Raw genomic sequence first — 19,331 nt, forward strand, 5'->3', positions numbered from 1 at the left:
GCCGCGCGAGGATTCGCGCGAATAAATCACGGCCGCGCGGGCTCCTCCGATCCGGCTTAACGTTCGTTCGAGTTTCCGAGGCGCGCTCGCATCCGAACTCGATTCCGAAAACCGAACGACGCGAAGGCAGGGGAGCGCGCGGGCGACACGGAGCGCCGCTCACCATTTCCCGCGAGCAGCGAAGCCACCCACGTAGCCCGCCGCTCGTTTGTCATCCGACAAATAGCCTTTCTGCCGTTCGCGTTGCACCAGAAGAGTCAAGTACGTGTGTCGACGCGAGCGCACCGCTCTCGTCGCGTGTCTCCCGTCTCCTACGGAAGGATTCGCACTCGGAAGATTATTATTATCTTAACGGCCAGGGCCGTGCCGGCACGGCGATATTTCTCCGGCACAGAAATACCTTCTCTCCTACCCCGTTAATCTCGACGCGCAACGGGACCTCGCGTCCATCTCGAATTTTCGATCGCGGCACGAAATTGCGAAATTGCACCGATTCCCTCGAAAAATCTTCGCTCCGCGTTGCGCGAAACGGCATCGGTGTTCGCCGATCGCGCCGGACCGCTCCCTCGATCGAGGCCCGATCGCGTCGGGGTGGCCGCGAGGACCGCCGAGGGCCGAAATCTAGCCTCGTTGGGTTCGCGGTGTTCGTTTTCGCAACGGGATCGTTCGTCGACGCACTCGGCTCGCAACATCTGGCGACGAAGCGGCGACCGAGCGGCGCGGGGACCTCGCGAACGGGGAAAAAACGAACGAACGGCGCGGTAAGCGATACGAAAAATCGCCGACGGATTAGACGCTATTCGAGGAACGCGCGATCCGTCCTCTCCTCTTCGAGCGACGAATGTACGATTTCCCCTCGTTTCAACGGGAGATGCGAATCTCGCGAGCCCACTCGAGTTTTTTTTTCCTTCTCGACTCCGTGATTCGCGTAATCGCGAAAACGGAGGCAACGCCGCGCGATCCCGTAGAGGAGGGATGGATGGGAACGGAAGCACCGAGACGGGGAAGCACGGACGAGGTGAGATGAATAAATAAGAGGGTTTTGAAAGGCGCTCGGTGTGGCCCGGGAGGTTATTACGCGGCGTCACGCGATGATGTATCCGCGCTGGTTCGGATTGTCTCCGCGAGATGGGACCACCGACCGTGAAATATGCACCAACCCCCGGGTTAAACCCCCGGGAGGCATACCGCCCCCTCCTCGTTCGCGACCGCATCACCACCTTCCGATGCCGTAAAGAGATCCCTCTGCCGTCTTCTCGCCGGGGAGATCGGCGCGAGCTCCCGTACCCGTCCCCGGCTCCGTTTTCCGCATCGATCTCGAAACGGCCTTCTTCCGAACGCGATCGACGCGCCCGCTCGATCCGCGAACGATGCTTCGACGAAGATCGCGGAACGAGCCGACGACGACCAACGGCAACGGGCGTTCCTCTCTCGCGGATCGACCGTTTCGTCGAAAGACGAATCGCGGAAACCGAGCGACCCGTTCGCGACCGGGAACGCGACTCGTCGATATTTCGGTTCGAGGCGGGCGATGACTCTCGCTATCGAGCAGGAGCCGCGATCGATAGCTTTTAAAATGTTTTGGCAAATCGAGCTCGCTCGGCCCGGTCCCCCGCTATCCTCGTCGAACGCGAGTATCGCGATGGAACATTAGGAGGGATATATTTGGCCGATGTAGCAATAATTTCCATGCATATAGATGTAGCTAGGTGGTGGAGCGACGGCACATAGATCACAAGGGCCCGCCGACACGCGACAGCACGTGCTCGCTGAAACCGCTCTTCTCTCTTCCTCCCTTCGACCGACTCCCACGTGCCTCTGTACTTAGGGCGAACTTGCCGAGCTTTCCATCCACCGCAAACGACAAACCACTCGAGCGAATCCCCCTTCTATCCGCGCGCGCGACCTAACCCTTCTTTCGGCCATTATCCGCGTCCGAGTGTCCTCGACTCGTCGAGATACCGGAAAACCGTCTCGGAAAACGATCCGAAGATACCGAAGCACGCGCACCGCGCGTCCTTGGAAGTTTCGCGAGACCGTCGATTCGACGTTTCGTAGTTTTCGCACACCGGATACGTCTCGCGGCCGAATTACGGTCGCGGGAAAGACGCCCGACGTAAATAGTAAATATTAACGTTCGATCGTGGAACGCGGGCTCGCTCGCCCGATCCATTCAGTAGCGAGCGCGTACCGACGATCGCGAGAAAACGAACGAATCGATCGGAAGCTGCAACCCGTGAGGATCTTTCGTCGCAAGCACTTTTTGGACCGTTGGACCGTTGGACCGTTGGAGCGTCGAACGGCGAACCGGCCGAGTCGATAATCTTTTTCGAAAACCAACGGACTACCGTGGAAAACGCGTTGCGACATGTCCGTGATAGTGGACTCGATCGATCCGTGGAACAATGGCCGTTGTTCGGGCCGCGGAAGCGAGCACGGAGGCGTTCGATCGTCGTTCGTGTTGCACGGTGAGTTTCAGCCTCGAGGAAATCGGTGAAATCGGTTTTTCGGGGGAACGGAGCACCGATGATATCGGGACGGTTCGCGCAGTTTCGCGCGCTGCTTAATTAAACGCGAGCACCGGCCAATCGTTCGATTTAATTAAGCCCGCGAGCCGACGATCCCCGTTAAATTTCGAGGCGGACGGCTCGACGCTACGCGACGCGACGCGACGCGACGGGAGAATCGAGCCGGTGCCGCTGGTGAATTCGTCGACGAATCGAGCCGGTGTCGCTCTCGTATCGTACGACGATCGCGTCCAAACGAGGGGCCGACGGACAACGCGTAATCGTATTACGATGGTATGGCCTTTAGCTCTCTCGGGAACCAAGGGGGGCCGTGTGTTTGACATTTAACATTTCCCGCGGGAAGCTCGAGACTCGGTCTATCATCGGGAGATCCCATTCTCGTAACATTTACCAGATACTCGGTTCGTTTTCTCGTTCGATTCCGCGGTCTCCGAGTTTGCCCTCTCCCCGACCCGGAATTCTCCGGTTCGATAATCGCGCAACTTTCCCGATTCTACGGACGGTCCGTGGAATTATTTCGAGAAGGAGGATCGCTCGGTAACCGAGACCGGGGTAACTTCCAGGGTGTTTGCGCCTCCCGAGCGACGGACGAGACGTATCGCGCCGGATCGCAATTTATTTTTGTATCAAGCGGATCCGTCCAACTAGTTTGTCCCGGCGAAAGTAAGAGCCTCTCCTTCCAAGATTAACGATACTTTAGTGCCGTTTTAAAGAGGTACGCTCCCCTTCTCCGAGAGTTTTGCCCGCGAGCCGGGATACTCGCACCCCCTACGGAAAATACTCGGGATTAACCTGCTCCACCTCTCGGCCCTCTCTCTCTCTCTCTCTCTCTCTCGCGCGCGCGCGCGCGAGCTACCTCTCCCCTCCAGACCTTTTTACCCGTAGCTCCTCCTGAACTCGCCACTTCGTTATTTCCTACCACCGCGCAACCCCCTTCCACCGGGACGGAGAGAGAGAGAGAGAGAGAGAGAGACCGAGAGAGACCGAGAAAGAGAAAAAAAAAGTAGCAATCGTCGGAACTTGAAAGCAGGGCATTTTACGATGACTACAAAAGTGGTCCGGCCACTGTTAGGGTGGCGAGAAAGAGGGTGGTAGGGTGAGGCGAGAGCGAGTTACCACCCCTACCACGTTTTTTCCGCCCTTGGCCGGATCGAGATAAGAGGGAGGAACGACGGAGAACGAGAGAAGCTGGATCGCGATTCTCCCTAGCCAAAGGACGCTGGAAGCAGGGACTTGAATTGATTGCTTTCATTACGCAAAAAAGTCACTTCCTCTCTGTCTCTTTCTTGCTCTCCCCCCTTCTCCGTCTCGGCATCCTTCACCTTGGCCCTCGTATTTTTAACTCGTGCCGCGCGACACTGGCGAATAAGTAAGCGTGCTATTTACATCGAGTCCCGTAAGTTATCGCCTCCCCTCCCCCCCCCCCTTTCGTCCGTTCGTCCCTTGGTCCCTTCGTTCGCGGTACACCGGAGTAATACGGTTAGGGGTTGATCTTTCGCGGCGCGGTTCCCGAATTCCGTAGGATCGTTCGCGAACCTCTCGGGTTTTTTGCTTCCATCTTTGCGCGACGCTCCTCGGAGAGAGAGAGGGGAGTCAACGGAGGGACAAATTCGTCCGGTGTTTTTCCTCCCGATGTTTTGCCGCGGACGAGATTTTCGTCGGAGGTCCGTTATCTCGGTCCGCGCGCGCTCGCGAGAGGTAGGAGAAACGGAAAAATAATCCTTAGCCGCGAGGAGCTGGAATCGGCGAACCGATGTTTTCGTCGCGGACAGCGGGCTCTCGAAAAAAGTTTCGCGAGGTACGATCGGGAAGAATTGGAACGGGAAGGGTAAACTGTCGGGCGGGTAAAGATCGAGACTCGTCGCACCTCGTGCTCCTCGAGTTACCCTACGGACGAGCGAGATCGATGCAGCGGTTGCCCGACGGATTAGGAAGGACGGAGGAGGTCGCCCGGAATACCGATTAGACGGCCGAGAGCGCGGTGCACCCGCATTACCCCGATGATCGATGCTCCCGAAGTAACGCGATCATCCGCATCCTGCCCCGGCGAATTCTGCCGGCGGTACGAGCACCCCCGATCCAGGAGGCGAGTGCGTCCCCGTTCGAGTGCAAATGCGTCTCGCGACGCCGCGCGATCCCGCGCGAGCGGAGGACGTATCGCCCGTCAACGCGAACCGAGCCGCTCGTTCGTTCGGGCAAATGATATGCCAAACCGTAATCTCGGGAGATCCTCGAGAGATTAGGGAGATCGGGCGGTGGTAGGCGGTAACGAGGAACGAATCCGCGCGCGGCGATGATCCCTCGGTCTTTGTTCGCGAGGGTCGCGATTCCTCGCAACGATGCGTCCACGCTGGAAGGTGAAGAAGTAGGTGGGCGCGAAGGTAACAGGATGCGGTGTCGGTGGAAACCGATCTCGACGGAGTCGTCGATCGTAAAGGCGAAATCGGCCGGCTAGGAAATTACGCGAGGGAGCCTCGTCCGCGGTCGGCCGGTATCGGGTGCACCGGTTGCGCAACGACACCGTTTCGCGACGAGACGCGCGCTCGGACGTTTCCCGATCTCACGTATCTAATGTCGGAGGCCGGGCACGAATCAACTAGCGGGGGAGGAGCGCGGCGCGCGGCGCGCGGCCCACTCGGCACGATGGAAACGAGGAATGAAATAAAGAAAGGAGTCACGAAAGAACGCACTCGAATGTAAACCGGACCCTTGTGAGATTCGCGGCCCGGCGAGGGTCCCACCGACGCCGATGGCTGACCGCACCTTCCGGGCGATCCGGGCGATCCAAGTCGCTCCGAACGCGCGGGCCAGACCTTCCCAGCGCAACGTTTAGATAGGTGGAGGGGGCCGGACGGGGGGCCCTCTGCTGTGGTCTCTCTCCTCTCGGCCCTACGGGGGGCACACCCGTCGACCGGTCGCTCCTTCCAGGGATCCCGATACACTTTTTTCCTCCTCTCCCGCGAATTGCGTTCGATCGGTGCACCGTCGCCCGGTGCGGGTGGAGCTTTCGCGGATTCGAACGCAGCCTCGGGGCTTCCGGTTCGCATCGAGGGAACGCGAGGGAGAAAAAAATCGAGGCCGACTCGTCCCGAAATATACCGTAAAACGGAGATCGGCGGTCCGCGTTCCAGCCTCCCCCTTCTCCGTTTCGCCGCATCCAGATTTTTGACGCACTGCCCCGTTTTACGAGCGAAACTCTCGAGCGGTGGTTTTTTCGAGACCGCCGTCGGTCGCGCTTTTCCATAAATTCTCGGACGAGTTTCGCGAAACTTTACCGCGCCCATCGAGCGCAATAATTCGGACGAGCGTGTATACCCGTACCGCAAAAATTCCAGAGCCGCGGAGACGAGTAATTCGACTCGTCGAAAGGTAATTGGAATGCATCGCGCATTGCCCAACTTTCGAGTTATAGCGCGCATAAAAGTGATAAGTTTCTTCCGGCGAATAAGCATCTATAGATTACCGTAAATGTTATACTTCGGTACGAGTTCCCAAGGAAAGTATCCAACGTCGAGCCCGCAGCAGTTCGTAAACCAGTATATCGTCCCCACCTTGTTCCTCTCCCCCCACCGGGCGACACGCGTAACTCGGAGATTCCTAGCCCTTTCCTCCCTCGTCCTCCTTTTCCGTCCCTCCGGGGACTACGAGCGGTGTCCACGGTGTTTCTTTCTCGACGTAATCAGTCTCGTAATTAGTCGCGTCGGAGCCCGATAGGCTCCAACGTTTCTGCGCGCGGAGCGATCGAATCGCGTTCCGTCGCCTCGCCTCGCGTCGCCTCGCGTCGCCTCTGGTCGCGTCTCGTCGCGTATCGTCGCGTATCGTCGCGTTCGAAAGAAATTTCGCGTCTCCCGTTCGGAAAGACGAACGATCGGTTCCTCGATCCTCGGGACGAAAACGCGGACGGTGCGCGCGTATCGTGCCTTCGAACCGTACGCGAGGAATTTACCGAAAGATGCCTCGAGATACGCGGAACTGAGCGTCTTCGTCTATCGTGAAATCTTTGCCCGCGTCCCGTCGAGTCTCGAGATCGGTGATCGAGGATAATCGGCGTTCGACGTTTGGCTTTTCGCGTTCGAGGAACGAGCGTAAAAAAGGCTCTCGCGAACGACGCCGGTGGAAGAAGAGGAGGAGGAAGGAGGAAGAAGAAGGAGAAGAAGAAGAAGAAGAAGAAGAAGCAGCGCGGAAGAAACGGAGCGACAAAGGGAAACTCTTAAATAAATAAAATCGATAAGGCGAGACATCGTATCCAAGGAGCAAGGTAGAACCTCCCGGAGAGGGACAGGCTCATGAATAAGCAGTGCTCACGGGGGTGTGCGCCGCGTGATTTCGCGTGGGACTGTTGGCGGTAGACCAGCCGGCGAACGTTTATTTCGCAACCTTTGCCTCTTCCATCCCGATTCCGGCTCTTTCTCTCCCTGGGCCGGTCTCGGTCCCACCAAAGCCGATGCCAATAACGACGTTATCCCGCGCGACGCTGCCGCCGTTTCCGTAGAAACCCCGCGTCGCAGAGCGCCCCACCTCGGTCACACGTGATCACCGGACGGCCAATGGGGCCGCGGATCCTCCTCGCTGGATGCTGATCGAGGGATGCGAAAGGCGGGGTTGCGCGCCGCGTGGGGATGAAAGCTCGGCGAACGAGGCGGGGGTCGAAAAGCTTGGCAAAGTCACGTGTGCTCAGCGCCAGAAGCCTCGTTCGTGCTTTCGCGTCGTCGTTACCAGCACGGCTGTGCCGCTTTTTTGGGCTCCAGCCACCGTGTCACCGCGACCGATAACGATAACGAGAGTCGGACGTGACCGAGAACCTTTTTCCCTCCTTCGAAACGGTCCCGTAGACGAAACGAAAGGACCACCGCTCTCGACGACACCTTCTTTCCGTTCCCGCGGACCATTTTCGCGCCCGCGCGACCGCGCGCGGCCACCGCGGCCACCGCGACCACCGCGACCACCGCGCATCACCGCCAACAAGACAGAACCGTGACCAACCACCGAACCATTTTACGCGCACGCCGCGCGATCACCGAACACCGAACACCGAACGCTCGACCGAGCGAACCGTTCAGCTTCTTGGATACGGTGAAGTGCAAACTGTGCTCCCTGCCGGAGGGAATTGTGTGCAGTGGCTGTCGCACCGCGAGAAACGTTCTTACCCCGAAATCGAAACTCGCCGCCCGGATCGAGGCGACCGAGATGAACAACTCCGGAGGCCCGTCGGACGGCTCCAACTCGCTTCGGTCCTCCTGGACAGCGTGCGAAAGTGCGGTGCAGTGATGCCGCGCGTGCTGTGAAACGAACCAACGATCGACGATACGAGTCTCCTCGCCTGGACAGAGTTCTCCGGTCGACCACGAGGATTCACGCTCTCGATTCGCCGAGATGAAGCGACGGCCGACCGGGTGCTCGCCGAAGCCACCCGTCGTCCGGCACAAAGACGCTCCCGATGACAGTCATTGTACCCCGTCGTCGTAGACCGGCCCTTCGCGCTCCCGTAAAAAAGAAACGAAAACCACTTCTGGAAGCGTGCAAGAGGTCTTTATCGGCGGTCAATAGGACCGACCGTCCTTCGGACGCGTTTCTCGTATTATATATAAATCTACGCGGCGAGAGGAACCACCTGGATTCCCACAGCCGACGGCCGTCGGCTCCCGAGGTGCCGCGATGGACCTCAGTACAGCCTACCGTTACAATCAGAATATGATGGAATATTACACCTGTAAGCCACGATCACCGCTTATCGAGATACCGTTGCGCCGCGTTTCCACCCTCCGACGACGACGACGACGACGACGACGACGACGACGATTTCGCTCGAGCAACGATCCACCGGACCGAACCGACCGGACGATTCGAGACGAGACCTTCGTTCGCCGCCGAGTACGCGGCGGTACCGGGTCCGACGAAACCGCGAGCGTCGCGGTCCTCGATTCGCGTAGGAACCGATCGCGGAACACCGCTGCTCTCTCTTCCGAACCCTCCGATCGAATTTCCCGCTTCGCCTCCCTCGGAAAAAAACAAACATCGCCGCAAACTCCGGGATCCTACGCACTTTCCTTTTCTTTCGCTCCCTTTCTTCAACGAATCGGGCAAAAACCGACCGATTTCTCGACGCGGAGAAATTCGCGGCGTCGTATCCGCTTCAATTTTTTCCGCGAAAAAATCGGTAGAACGGAAGCGATCGTATCGCGTAGGTTCGCGGGAGACGACGGTCACCGAGCGAACGACTACGCGACCGTGGCTTCCCGATACCGCGGACGATATTTTCGTCCAATTAGCGATCCGACCGTATCAATTTCGCGAGTCCGAGCGTCGTTTCGAAGCGCGGAACGAACGGTCGAAACCACCGACTCGTTCGTGGCCGCCACCGCGATTCCGTTCGGACCAACGGGAGGATAATAATTACCGAGCTTTGGCAAGTAACGCCGCGGTCACCCGGCTGCGCATCGCGCTCGAATCTTTTCTCGACGCGGTCGTTCGAATTGCGCAAAAACGTTGGCGCGCGTCGATCGTTCCCGAAAACGAGTCGCATTCTTTCGATCGAGTAATAAAGTCCCCCGTGCCGGGAATACGTAACGCCCGAGCGTAACGTAATACAGGAACAAAGCCGTCGGAGAAATATCGAGTGACCGCGCGGGGAATCTATATCGAAGTCTGGCGCGCACCTACGCGATCGCGTGTCGGTAAGGGCCCTCTTCTTCTTTTCCGGGGCGCGGAAAACCGGTACGAGCGGCGATTCGTTCGGTTCCGCTCGAACGACGCCACCGAGGAATCGACGGTTTCGGAGTCGCGAAGGACGCGGAGACGTATCGGCGTTGACGCGAGCGCTCGGTATCGGGGTATTTCGCGTGGTTGTTCTCGCGACGGCTCGGTAAGGACCGAGCGTGGCTTTCTCCGTCGGCGAATCGAAACCAACGACAAAGACTCGATCGATCCGCGGATCGAGCGTGGGAAAGACCGCCGATACAGTTTCCGAGCTGGCAAATTCGATCGTCGGGGCCCGCGAAAGAACCGCGGAACGGCGAAAAAACCGAGGACGAGGAAACGATCGCTCGGCTCGGAAGGAGTAGGAGATTCGGTTTCGGGCGTAAACGAGAACGCGGACCGAACGATAATAAGCTCGGAGCGATGCGGTGGCCGCGAGAGCAACGGCTCGACGATTCGTAGCGCCGGTAGCTCTGTATTCGGGGTCTCGGGGGTGGTCCGGGCTGAATTCGGGGAGCTCGTATAGTTGTGGTCGGCAGGCGTGACGGCGTGTGTGCGCGCCTAGGGTAGTCATGGTGCTTTTGCCGCGGCGGTGCCACCATGATTCCAACGATATCCCCCTGACTACCGGCCGCGCCACGGGGATGCGACCATAAACGCGAGAGCGAATTGATTTGCGACCGGAAAGCGCGTATCGTTTCTGGTAATGATCGCGGATCCCTCATTGTCTTGCTGCGCGGCCCGGAGATCGCGATACGATACGCGCGCTAACCACGGAAGAAAGAAAAACGGATCGGCGTTTGCGCGTCGCGTTGTTTCCTCCGACGATTGCGCCTCCGATCGGAACGGTCGACCCGCTCTCGAGAATTATTAGTCGCGGTTGTTTCGATGCGTCGAGATTCGTAGCTTCCGTGGTCTCGGAAAGAGCGTTTCGGTTCGTCCGGCCGACTGAATCGCGTCGCTCGAGAATCGACCCCGGCTGGAAAAAGTTGATCGACCGAGCGAGAAGAAACGGACCGAGGGGGAACGAATCCGCGTCCGCGTCCGCGTCCGCGTCCGCGGACGCGTTCGCGTTAGGGGTCAGAAAGAGCGCGGCGATCATCGAATCATCGGTGCACTGGCACGAACGCGAGGACATATGTCGCGGTCCGGGACCCTCCGTTACGATATTAGATCCGAGTTATCTACTCGGCCGGGTGCGAGGCGCGAAAATAAAGTCCGCGAGCGGAACAGCCCGCTCCGAAAGTTGGCCGCGAGCTCGCGATCGAGGCGATCTCACGGCTCGGGATCGGCTCTCCGCTCGCGGAAACTCGCCCTCGCCCGTCGCGGAAGGGTTCGCTCGGCTAATGCACTATCGATTTCCATTTTCCAGGCCACGGCGGAGTTAACCAGCTCGGCGGCGTCTTCGTGAACGGAAGGCCCCTACCGGATGTAGTCAGGCAGAGGATCGTCGAGCTAGCGCACAGCGGCGTCCGACCGTGCGACATTTCCAGACAACTCAGGGTATCTCACGGCTGTGTATCCAAGATACTGTCGAGGTGAGTACCGACACCGTTCCGGCGCCATCCAGGTCTCCGTCGTATCCGTTACAACCGCAGCCCCCGCGGTGTCTCGTGGTCCGACGGCAACGGACTCGCTCTTCCTCCTTTCCTCGTTCGCCGTACCGAAGATCCTTTCGATCGATTCGCGTTTTCCTCGCGTCCGTCGTTTCCATCGTTCCCATCGGTCCCTCCCGCGTCCAGAAAAAAAAACGTTCCGCCACGACGAGCATCTAATTCCCCGATTCCGTACCACGGCCCGTGACGCGAAAGCGGCAACGATTTACGGAAGATCGGGCCTAGCCTTGCCAAACGCGACGCGACGATAATTTCCGCGCGACCAAGTGGCCCGGGTCGACCGCGATCGCGAACGCGGCCACCGCGAAAAGAAGAACGACCGTGACGAAAAAAACACCGACGGAGGACGGAGGACGGAGGACGGAGGACCGGAGGACCGGAGGACCGGAGGACCGGAGGACCGGAGGACCGGAGGACCGGAGGACGGACGAAAAAGGAGACTATTCCTGGTCGGAGCGATTTAATTAAAGACGCTGTTAGGACCACGAGGCGAACGAACCCCGGGACGACAACTGCGACGCCGGAAGGAAGGAACCACCCTTCTTCCTCCCCCGGCGGACGGGGGTGCCAGCGGGTGCGACGATATGCGGTTTCCATGTTTTTTCCACCCTCCGGGCCGCGTTACGTAACGGGTGGCCTCGTGCCGTTTTGATGGCCCGAACGTCGTACGTCCCCGCCGCTCCAACGTCCCCGTATATCCCGCGTATAATAGGCCCGTTGGATTTATTTACCGTTTTAACGGCTCGAGAGCCGCGGCTCCTCTTATTTTCCCGGTTGGATTCGCGATATCGTCGCCAGAGTCTTTTCTCGCTCGAACGTCGACGCTCCGTCGACGTTTCGTCGAGGAAGAGACGGAATTCCTACGCGCTCGGACTACGAACGAAATAATCCCGACACAAAGGAGACGCCGTTTCCCTCGAGCGGACCCTAAAAAAGCCCTTTCCGTCCTCACCGAGACGGCCGAAGAAGCTTTTTCGCTCGAACGGGACGCGGAAACTTTTCACCGCTGTCCCCCGCGAGTTTACGAACCCGCGCCTGCTCGGAATCGCTCGCTTCCGTTCCGTTTAAGCGGCTCGGGGACGAAATCGTCGCGATTCCGCGAAGAACCGAGGCGGAGCCGTTTCGTTGGGACGTATCGGCGACGCGTAACTGCGTAAACCCGTGGCGTTAACAGCGTCTCGTCGTCGCGGCGTAAGACCGTTCTCGCTCTTCGCTCTTTCGGGTTGTAAAGTCCAAAGGTTCGTAAAGTTGCGTCTACACGGACAATGGAAAAGAACCGTTCGCCTCGGACCTGTCGTCGATCGAAACGATCGTCTCGCGCGTAAAACGCGAGAAGCCGCGTTTCCGCGAAATCTTTCCAAGGTTCGCGCATCGACGTCCTTACCTTCGTTCGATCGAACCCGCGCGATCTTCGTCTCCGGGCAGGACAGCCGGATCGACGAAACTCGGATTTCGTCCGAGAATTTCTGCGTTTCGATCGAACGCCGCGGCCGAGCGAGTTTTTGCGTCGACGAGAGCGAGAAACAAAACTGCCGAGACAACGTTGCGGAAAAAGTAGCAGTTACTTCGTCTCGGTTAGCTTAATTTATTCGTGCCGTTGTTTTCGAACGAGTCGTTGGGAAATCGATCGCGAAAGGGAGCCGTTCGACTTTGATTCTTTTTTTCCCCCCTTTGATTCGCACCTCGCTCGACCGTACCACCGGGGAAACTGCATCGCGCGACTCGGCTTATCGATCGGTTTCGCTATAAATCCGTTCAAAAATAAATGCCCGTGGACGTTAATATAGCTGTTAATTTCTGCTCGTAACACATTGCCGCTAATGCCGTTGCGCGATAAATCGTTAGGTCACCCCGGTTGATTAAAATCCTCGCGGAATCGCGATTAATTAGGGACTAGCGGCAATTTCCCGCGAATGAATTTCATACGCGATCATTTTCCGGCAGGAATTCACCCGCGAGGAAAAATTCGCCCCGGGTTTTCGGAATCGCGCTCTCCGACGTTCGGTCATCGGGACGTTCTCGACCTTTCGTCGAACTCTTTCCGAGCACCTTTCCGAAACGTTCGTACCTCCGAGTTGGAAAGACCCGATCCTGCGACCGCGCGCGAACCTCCAACGACAACGACGAGGGCCGATGTTCGCCCTCGACTCGATTCGAAGTCGAAATTAACGCGGCAAGGGTGAACGATCCGAGCGACGGGGTCGATTTTAAAAATCGCACGGCGTAATGGGCTTTTCACGGTGGAGCGTGGGGGCGGAACAAAGGGGACGAAACACGGACGGGCGAGCATCGCCATGTGGACCGGGAATGGGCTTTTTTACGCCAGATATAATCGTAATAATTCCGAGCGGGGTAACGCGAGCTCGGCCGTCCGAGAGAACCCTCCGATATTTTTAGCTACAGGTTCACGGGCGATTGTATTTTTTTCGATACGTTGTTCGCTGCTCGTAACGGGATTTAACGACGCAATGGATCGACGGCGGTGACCCGAGCGACCGGCGGCCCGACCACTTTCGGCAAACTCGGTCGAACGAGCTCGCGCCGAGGAAAGAAAATCACGAGTACCTTTCCTCCGTTCCGCGACCAATTCCGATTAAAACGGTAGCGCCGATAATCGAGTTCCACCGCGCCGGATCAATTTCGAGCTTTCCCCGAACGATACCGATTATCGCCGCTTTCTCCGAGCACCGTTTCCTCTCCGCCGGTCACGGCGTCGCGAGGCTCGTCTTTCGCGGGTCGCCGGTGTCGAGCCAACGGAGACAGCTCGGATCGACTTCTCGCGCTTCGACGACCGATCTCTCCTCGGCCCCGTACAACGATACCGATCCTCTCTCCTTCAACGGAGATCATTTATGGTTCGCGATTTAAAATCCGCTAGCACGCCGGTCACGGCGTTGAGCGCGTACAAAATTGGCGAGATATCCACCGGGTATGAGTCGGCGGCGGCGGCGGCGGCGGCGGCGGTAGCGGCGATGGCGGCGGACCCACATCCATCAAGGCGGCCCACAAGCGGACCATTATTGCGGGCTTTCTGCCGTAATTGAATTTAAGCACGAGCGAAGATATTATTTAACTAATTAGGCACAAAGGGCGCGTTCACGGCGGTCCAATCGCGATTGCCCATCGCGCGCATATACCCGGACTGGTGGGAGGCCGAGAGACCGCTCGGAGGTGGAGGGGGAGCGACAGCAGGGGGCAGAAGCCGTTTGTTTTAAAACAGCCGGTCGTTGACGCGCCGCTGGACGGCGATTCGTTATTCCGACGTTGGCCGCCCGTCGCGGGAAAAACGATCGCTCCCGTCTCTCTCTTTCGCTCCGTTCCCCGTTCCCCGTTCCCTGTTCTCTCGGCCTCTTCGATTCCGTTCGATCCGAGGGGAAAGATATCGCGTCGTCGAGCGAACGGTACCCGGTCGAGAGGTATGCGCGACCGTTCGGTTTTTCCCGAAAACATTCCGACCGCGGAGATTCGAGCGCTTCTTCGATTTCACCGAAGAGAGAAACCACGTACGACTCTAGCTGCGGATCGCAATAGAATCATGGCAACGATCTATCAGCTCGTTTCTTGGTGTTCGCAGGTATTACGAAACCGGCAGCTTCAAGGCCGGCGTTATAGGCGGTTCCAAGCCGAAAGTAGCGACACCGCCGGTCGTCGATGCGATCGCGAACTACAAGAGGGACAATCCGACGATGTTCGCTTGGGAGATCAGGGACAGACTGCTCGCCGAAGGCATTTGCTCTCAAGACAACGTGCCATCCGTCTCCTCCATCAATCGGTGAGTCGAGGCTTTTATTATCGCAGCTGGAAGACCGGGACCGGACATCGGCCCGCTTACGTGCCGACGGACCGACGGACCGACGGACCGACGGGCCGACGATCGAAGCTCGTCGTTCGTCGTCCGGTTCTCGAGACGTTCGGTCCTTTTCGAGCGTTGATCGTACACGCTGGTCGTTGAACGTTGCAACAAGTGAACAATACGCGCGCTGGGAGCGCCTCCGCGATCGGTAGGTCCGATAGATCGATCGTTGCCCTTCTCTTCTCGACGACGCGTCGATCGATGAAATCCATCGGCCGAAACGAGCGAAGAAACGAAGGGCTCGAGGCATATGGTTCCGGCGATCGCCAATGGGACCGATTAGTTATCCAACACCGGCGGCGAGTCGACGGCGAAGCGCGAACGCACCCCCGAAACGTGCATCGAGATAAGCGTACACCCGGCGCGTCGCCCCGATCCTATTGACCTTTCGCAGGTTCCTTCGGGAACGGGCCGATTGATTCGAGTGTTTTTGCCTCGGCCGATAGATCGAGCGAGCAAAGAGAGGGGTAGCCGGCACGGCTCGAACGCGAGTAGGTATCTACGGTAAAGGGATGCCCTACGAAACGGGGAGCGAGCTCCCACGAGACGGCATTACAGCGTATCAGCACCGCACAAACTGAACGAGTGGATCCCCTTTTCGAGCAACGGAAAACCCAGCGCGAAACAGGATCGAAACGAGAAGGAAGAGGGACGGATAGAGACCACCGGGGTACCATTGATCGGCACACATATGTCCCGAGATTTAATCAGTCGCTACTTAAGACCTTATCTCCCGCTTTATCCGACGTTCCCTGTACGCACCTACTTCGTAGATTCCTTCCCCTTTTCATCTCGCTCCCTACAGGCCGCAGGCCCGATAATGTAATCGAGCGTAATGCGAATCGAATTGCCTGCAAGTGAAATCCACTAACGCGATTTCCGTCGGCCACGGGCGTTAATGGAAACGCACGCAAATTGCTTGGCCCGCGCACCTCGGCCGGAAGCGTACCTCGCGACCATTCGAATCTTCGAACGGAGGCTCGGCGTTCTTCTCATTTCGCCACGTGAATCGCGAATCGCGAATCAGGAATCGGTCCGAACGTTTCGACTCGCGAGTTTCTCGTCGTCGAGGTTCGATCGGCCGCTCGTTCCCGTCGTTTCGCGAGAACGATCGAAATTGCTTTTCAGCCGAGGTTTTCGATGCGTCTAGAAGCGCAACGGAGGATGCGGAGGATGCGGAGGATGCGGAGGATGCGGAGGATGCGGAGGATGCGGCGGTGGCTCGTCGCTCGAGCGGCTCCTCCACCTTCTCTCGCCGATCGGGCTCCCTCCCTGCGGACCTTCTCTCGGTCCGTCCTTCCATCCACCTTCTCCTTTTACCTCCTTGTCCGTATCCCCCGACCGAAGGCCCAGATGGCGGGTATTGATCTGAATCCGGAGAACAGATCGCCTGGAAAAACTTACCCCGCGGATACTTAGCTACCTTCTCGCCCACTCGCGTACGCCGAACCCGCAACGTTCCGCCCTATCCGCGTGTAGGTAAACGTATTTCCGCTCTCCGAGCAACGGATAGAGGTTCGCGCGGGGGATGCTCCGTTGCCTGGAAAGCACTACGCGGTATACGTGACCGTCCTTTGACCGATCGTTCGCGCCGAGCGATCTCGAGACGCTCGACCGCGTACTCTCGGATCGCGAGGCTCGTTGACGAGACTTTCGAAAATTAACCGATTTACGAGCCGCGGGAACCGGACGATTCGTATTCGTCGCGAGGACTCGATGCCGAAGAGGCCACGCGGCTCGATATCGAGCGAGATCTGTACGCGGTAACGGGAACCGGGAATATCAACGGACCGGCCGCGACCACGCCGGGATTTCTCCCATTACGAGCGTGTCTCGGTTTTTCTAGCTTCGGGCTAGCTTTCGTGCGGAGAAATAACGATACGGCTAATATAATGTATTGTCCCGCTTCGGCGAGGCACTTCGGACCAGGACCGTCTGCGCGCCAGAGACAGAACGGAAGAGAAAGGAAACGAGCCGGTGGCAAAAAACCGGACGAGGAGAGCGAAATAATGGAGTGGCTTTCGCGAAAAATAACAGTTACGGAGCGGGATCGAGGAGAGCGGAAAAACGAGCGAAAAACGGGAGTAAGATTGGACGCTAACCGTTCGGGGATTGTCTCTGGTTTGGCGAATCAACGACGAGCCAACCCTTTCTTCCCCCGGTCCTCTTTTCGCGTTCTTTGTCGCGTCCCCTGTCGCAAAGAGGTCGACGATCGCGAGTACCGAGCGAGCGATCGCCGTAGCCGTAACGGAGATCGCGCGCGATCGACGCCTCGACGCGGAAGCTGCGAGGAGAGAATCGAAACGGAGGAGCAAAGCCGAGAAGACCGGGGAACTGGAAAGGAAAAAAGAGAAGAGAAATTGTCGATGGTACCGCGGCGTCGGATTTCGGGAGGAAATATTGATAGGCTCGGCTTCGGGTGCGGAGTCACGGTCGAGTAGCCAGCTCTCGGTCGAGGTCTATCTCGCACGTACACAAACTCCGACGAGGCTCCGCTCTACTCTCTGGTTCCAGCCTCTCCTTCTCTTTCCGTTCCTCCCCGAATCTCGTCGGCTCTCCTCGTCGTTCCTCCTTGGTCGGAGAAGTCTCAGGGGCAGATCGATAAGGAGCGAGGCTCGCCCGAGGGCTTTACGCCGGGTTCGCAGCCTCCTTCTTCTTCTCGTTTCCTCGACGCAGCCCCCGACGTTACGCTCTCGCGTGTGCCTCGCGCGTTCGCCCTTTCTTGCGGCTTCGATCGAGTCGATAGCGAGGCCAAGGGAAGACGACTCCCTTCGTTTCCTGTGTCGTTTCGTCGTTACGTCGTTACGTGGTTCCCGCTCGCGAACGCATCCACCGATCGGGATTACCCCGTGCGAGCCATTGTCCGAGAATCGCTCGACTCGACGCGAATCATCGTCTTCTCCCCGTAATTTTAATTCGACGTAATGACCAGCGAAGCGACAACAGTTGGTAGGAAATCTGTCGCGCGCGGAGTCTCGATGGAATTGTATCAATCTGTCGTCGCTCTCTCCGATGAACAGCAACGCGCCACTCTACTTTCGCTGCTATCGTACGGGTCAATCTCCCGTGGAGGCGCAACGGGGTCTGCTTTGCTCTCCATTACTTCCATATCATTTCGCACCCCCTCGGAACCTCCGAGTGCCGAGAGCGGCGCAGGAGCACCCGAGCCATATGGCCGGCTGTTCCTCCGCGACGGCGGAGACAAGGGTGGCCAATAGGATGGCTGCTACTTTCATGCCACTTTCGGCTTTCCGCTCGGCGTCACTGGTATCTCTCCCTGTTCATCTTTCGGTTATTAAATTACATCCCCATAAATAACGTCCGCGTATCCGACTGCCTTATTTACCATTCCATCGACTCCGCGGGAGGAGGAACCCTCCTCCCCACCGGTGGACGAATCGGTATTCGTTGCGCGTTGCGCGTTCCACGGGAACGAGGAGAGACCTCCTTCCGGTCCCTTTTATTTCCCCGCGGTATATATATTTCACGAGCAACGACGTACATCTCCGCGCGTAATATTTCTTCCGATTTCGCGAAAGAATCCGCGCGATCGGCCCTGAGAACCAAGGGACGAACCTTTGCCCGTTTTCCGAAGCGTTCGCTTCGTTACGAGATACAATTCCCAACGAATTTCGATATCGCGGACCCGCGAATGCGAGATGCACCGAGACTCGAGCGAGAATAAAGTGCGGCCGTGTTCCGCTGGTGGTTAAAACTTGCACACGCGGTTGGAGGAAAACAATATGGTGCACCGTGCCGCCAAAGTTTCGTTCAAGCAGCCATATTTGCAGAACGAGCGACCAAAAGAGGGAGAGAAAGAGAGAAAGAGAGCGGACAAACCCCTCCTACCTTATCCGAGAGCACCCTCGGGGGTTGGGCGGAGGATCCGGCGATGACGCTCCGCGTCGAGAGCGGCGGTGGCGGCGGTGGCGGTGGCGGTGGCGGTGGCGGCGGCGCGTATCCATAACCGTCCTTTGTCTGGATAACGCAATTATTACCGCGTTTCATCATACCCCCTCTCGGCCGAAATTAGCCTCAAATGAAGTTACAATTACGGGTCCTCCGTATCCCCACCGGTGAACGAAGAGAAACGATACGGGAGAGGGAGAGGGAGAGAGACTTTGGGGGTTGAACATCGATGCCGACAAGCACGACGACGACGGCGACGACAACAACCGCAACAATGACGGGGAAGACAACGACGAGGAAGAGGGCGATGGCGATGGCGAGGGCGAGGGCGAGAGCGAGGGCGAGGACGAGAACGAGGACGACCACGCCGGTCGAGATACGCGATCCAGGTTGCCGTGGAAACGTCAGAGGACAGACGGAACCGCAATGAAACCGGATGGCCGCCTACTCTGCCAGCCCATAATGCTTCGTCCCCTTTTGTTCTTGGCCGAGAGCTGGAATACCAAAGTTACTCGGGCACTGCACCGTCGAGAGCGTCCTACCCGACCGCGGCAACCGTCGATGCTCGCTCGCGTACCTTTAAAAAAGAATCTCTCTCGTCTTTACCGGCTCGCGAAAAAAATTCAACTTTCGTCGAGCGCGTTTCGTCTCGGAAGAAGATTCGAAGAAAATGGAAACCGCCGACGGAGTTTGGTCGGCACCGTGACTCGCGCAAAGACCGACGCGTCG

At 58.2% G+C, this 19,331-nt stretch overlaps 1 protein-coding gene across 1 annotated transcript in view; it reads left to right on the top strand.

Moving 5' to 3' along the window:
* Positions 1 to 19,331, top strand: part of Sv (paired box protein shaven) — a 91,347-nt gene that overhangs the window by 58,674 nt on the left and 13,342 nt on the right. The window contains exons 4-5 of the mRNA XM_076318133.1: positions 10,597 to 10,762; positions 14,415 to 14,612. Of these exons, the coding sequence (XP_076174248.1) occupies positions 10,597 to 10,762; positions 14,415 to 14,612 (364 nt within the window). The remainder of the gene's footprint in view (positions 1 to 10,596; positions 10,763 to 14,414; positions 14,613 to 19,331) is intronic.

The sequence above is a fragment of the Ptiloglossa arizonensis genome, chromosome 8 (genome assembly GCF_051014685.1).
Source record: "Ptiloglossa arizonensis isolate GNS036 chromosome 8, iyPtiAriz1_principal, whole genome shotgun sequence".
Classification (NCBI taxonomy): domain Eukaryota; kingdom Metazoa; phylum Arthropoda; class Insecta; order Hymenoptera; family Colletidae; genus Ptiloglossa; species Ptiloglossa arizonensis.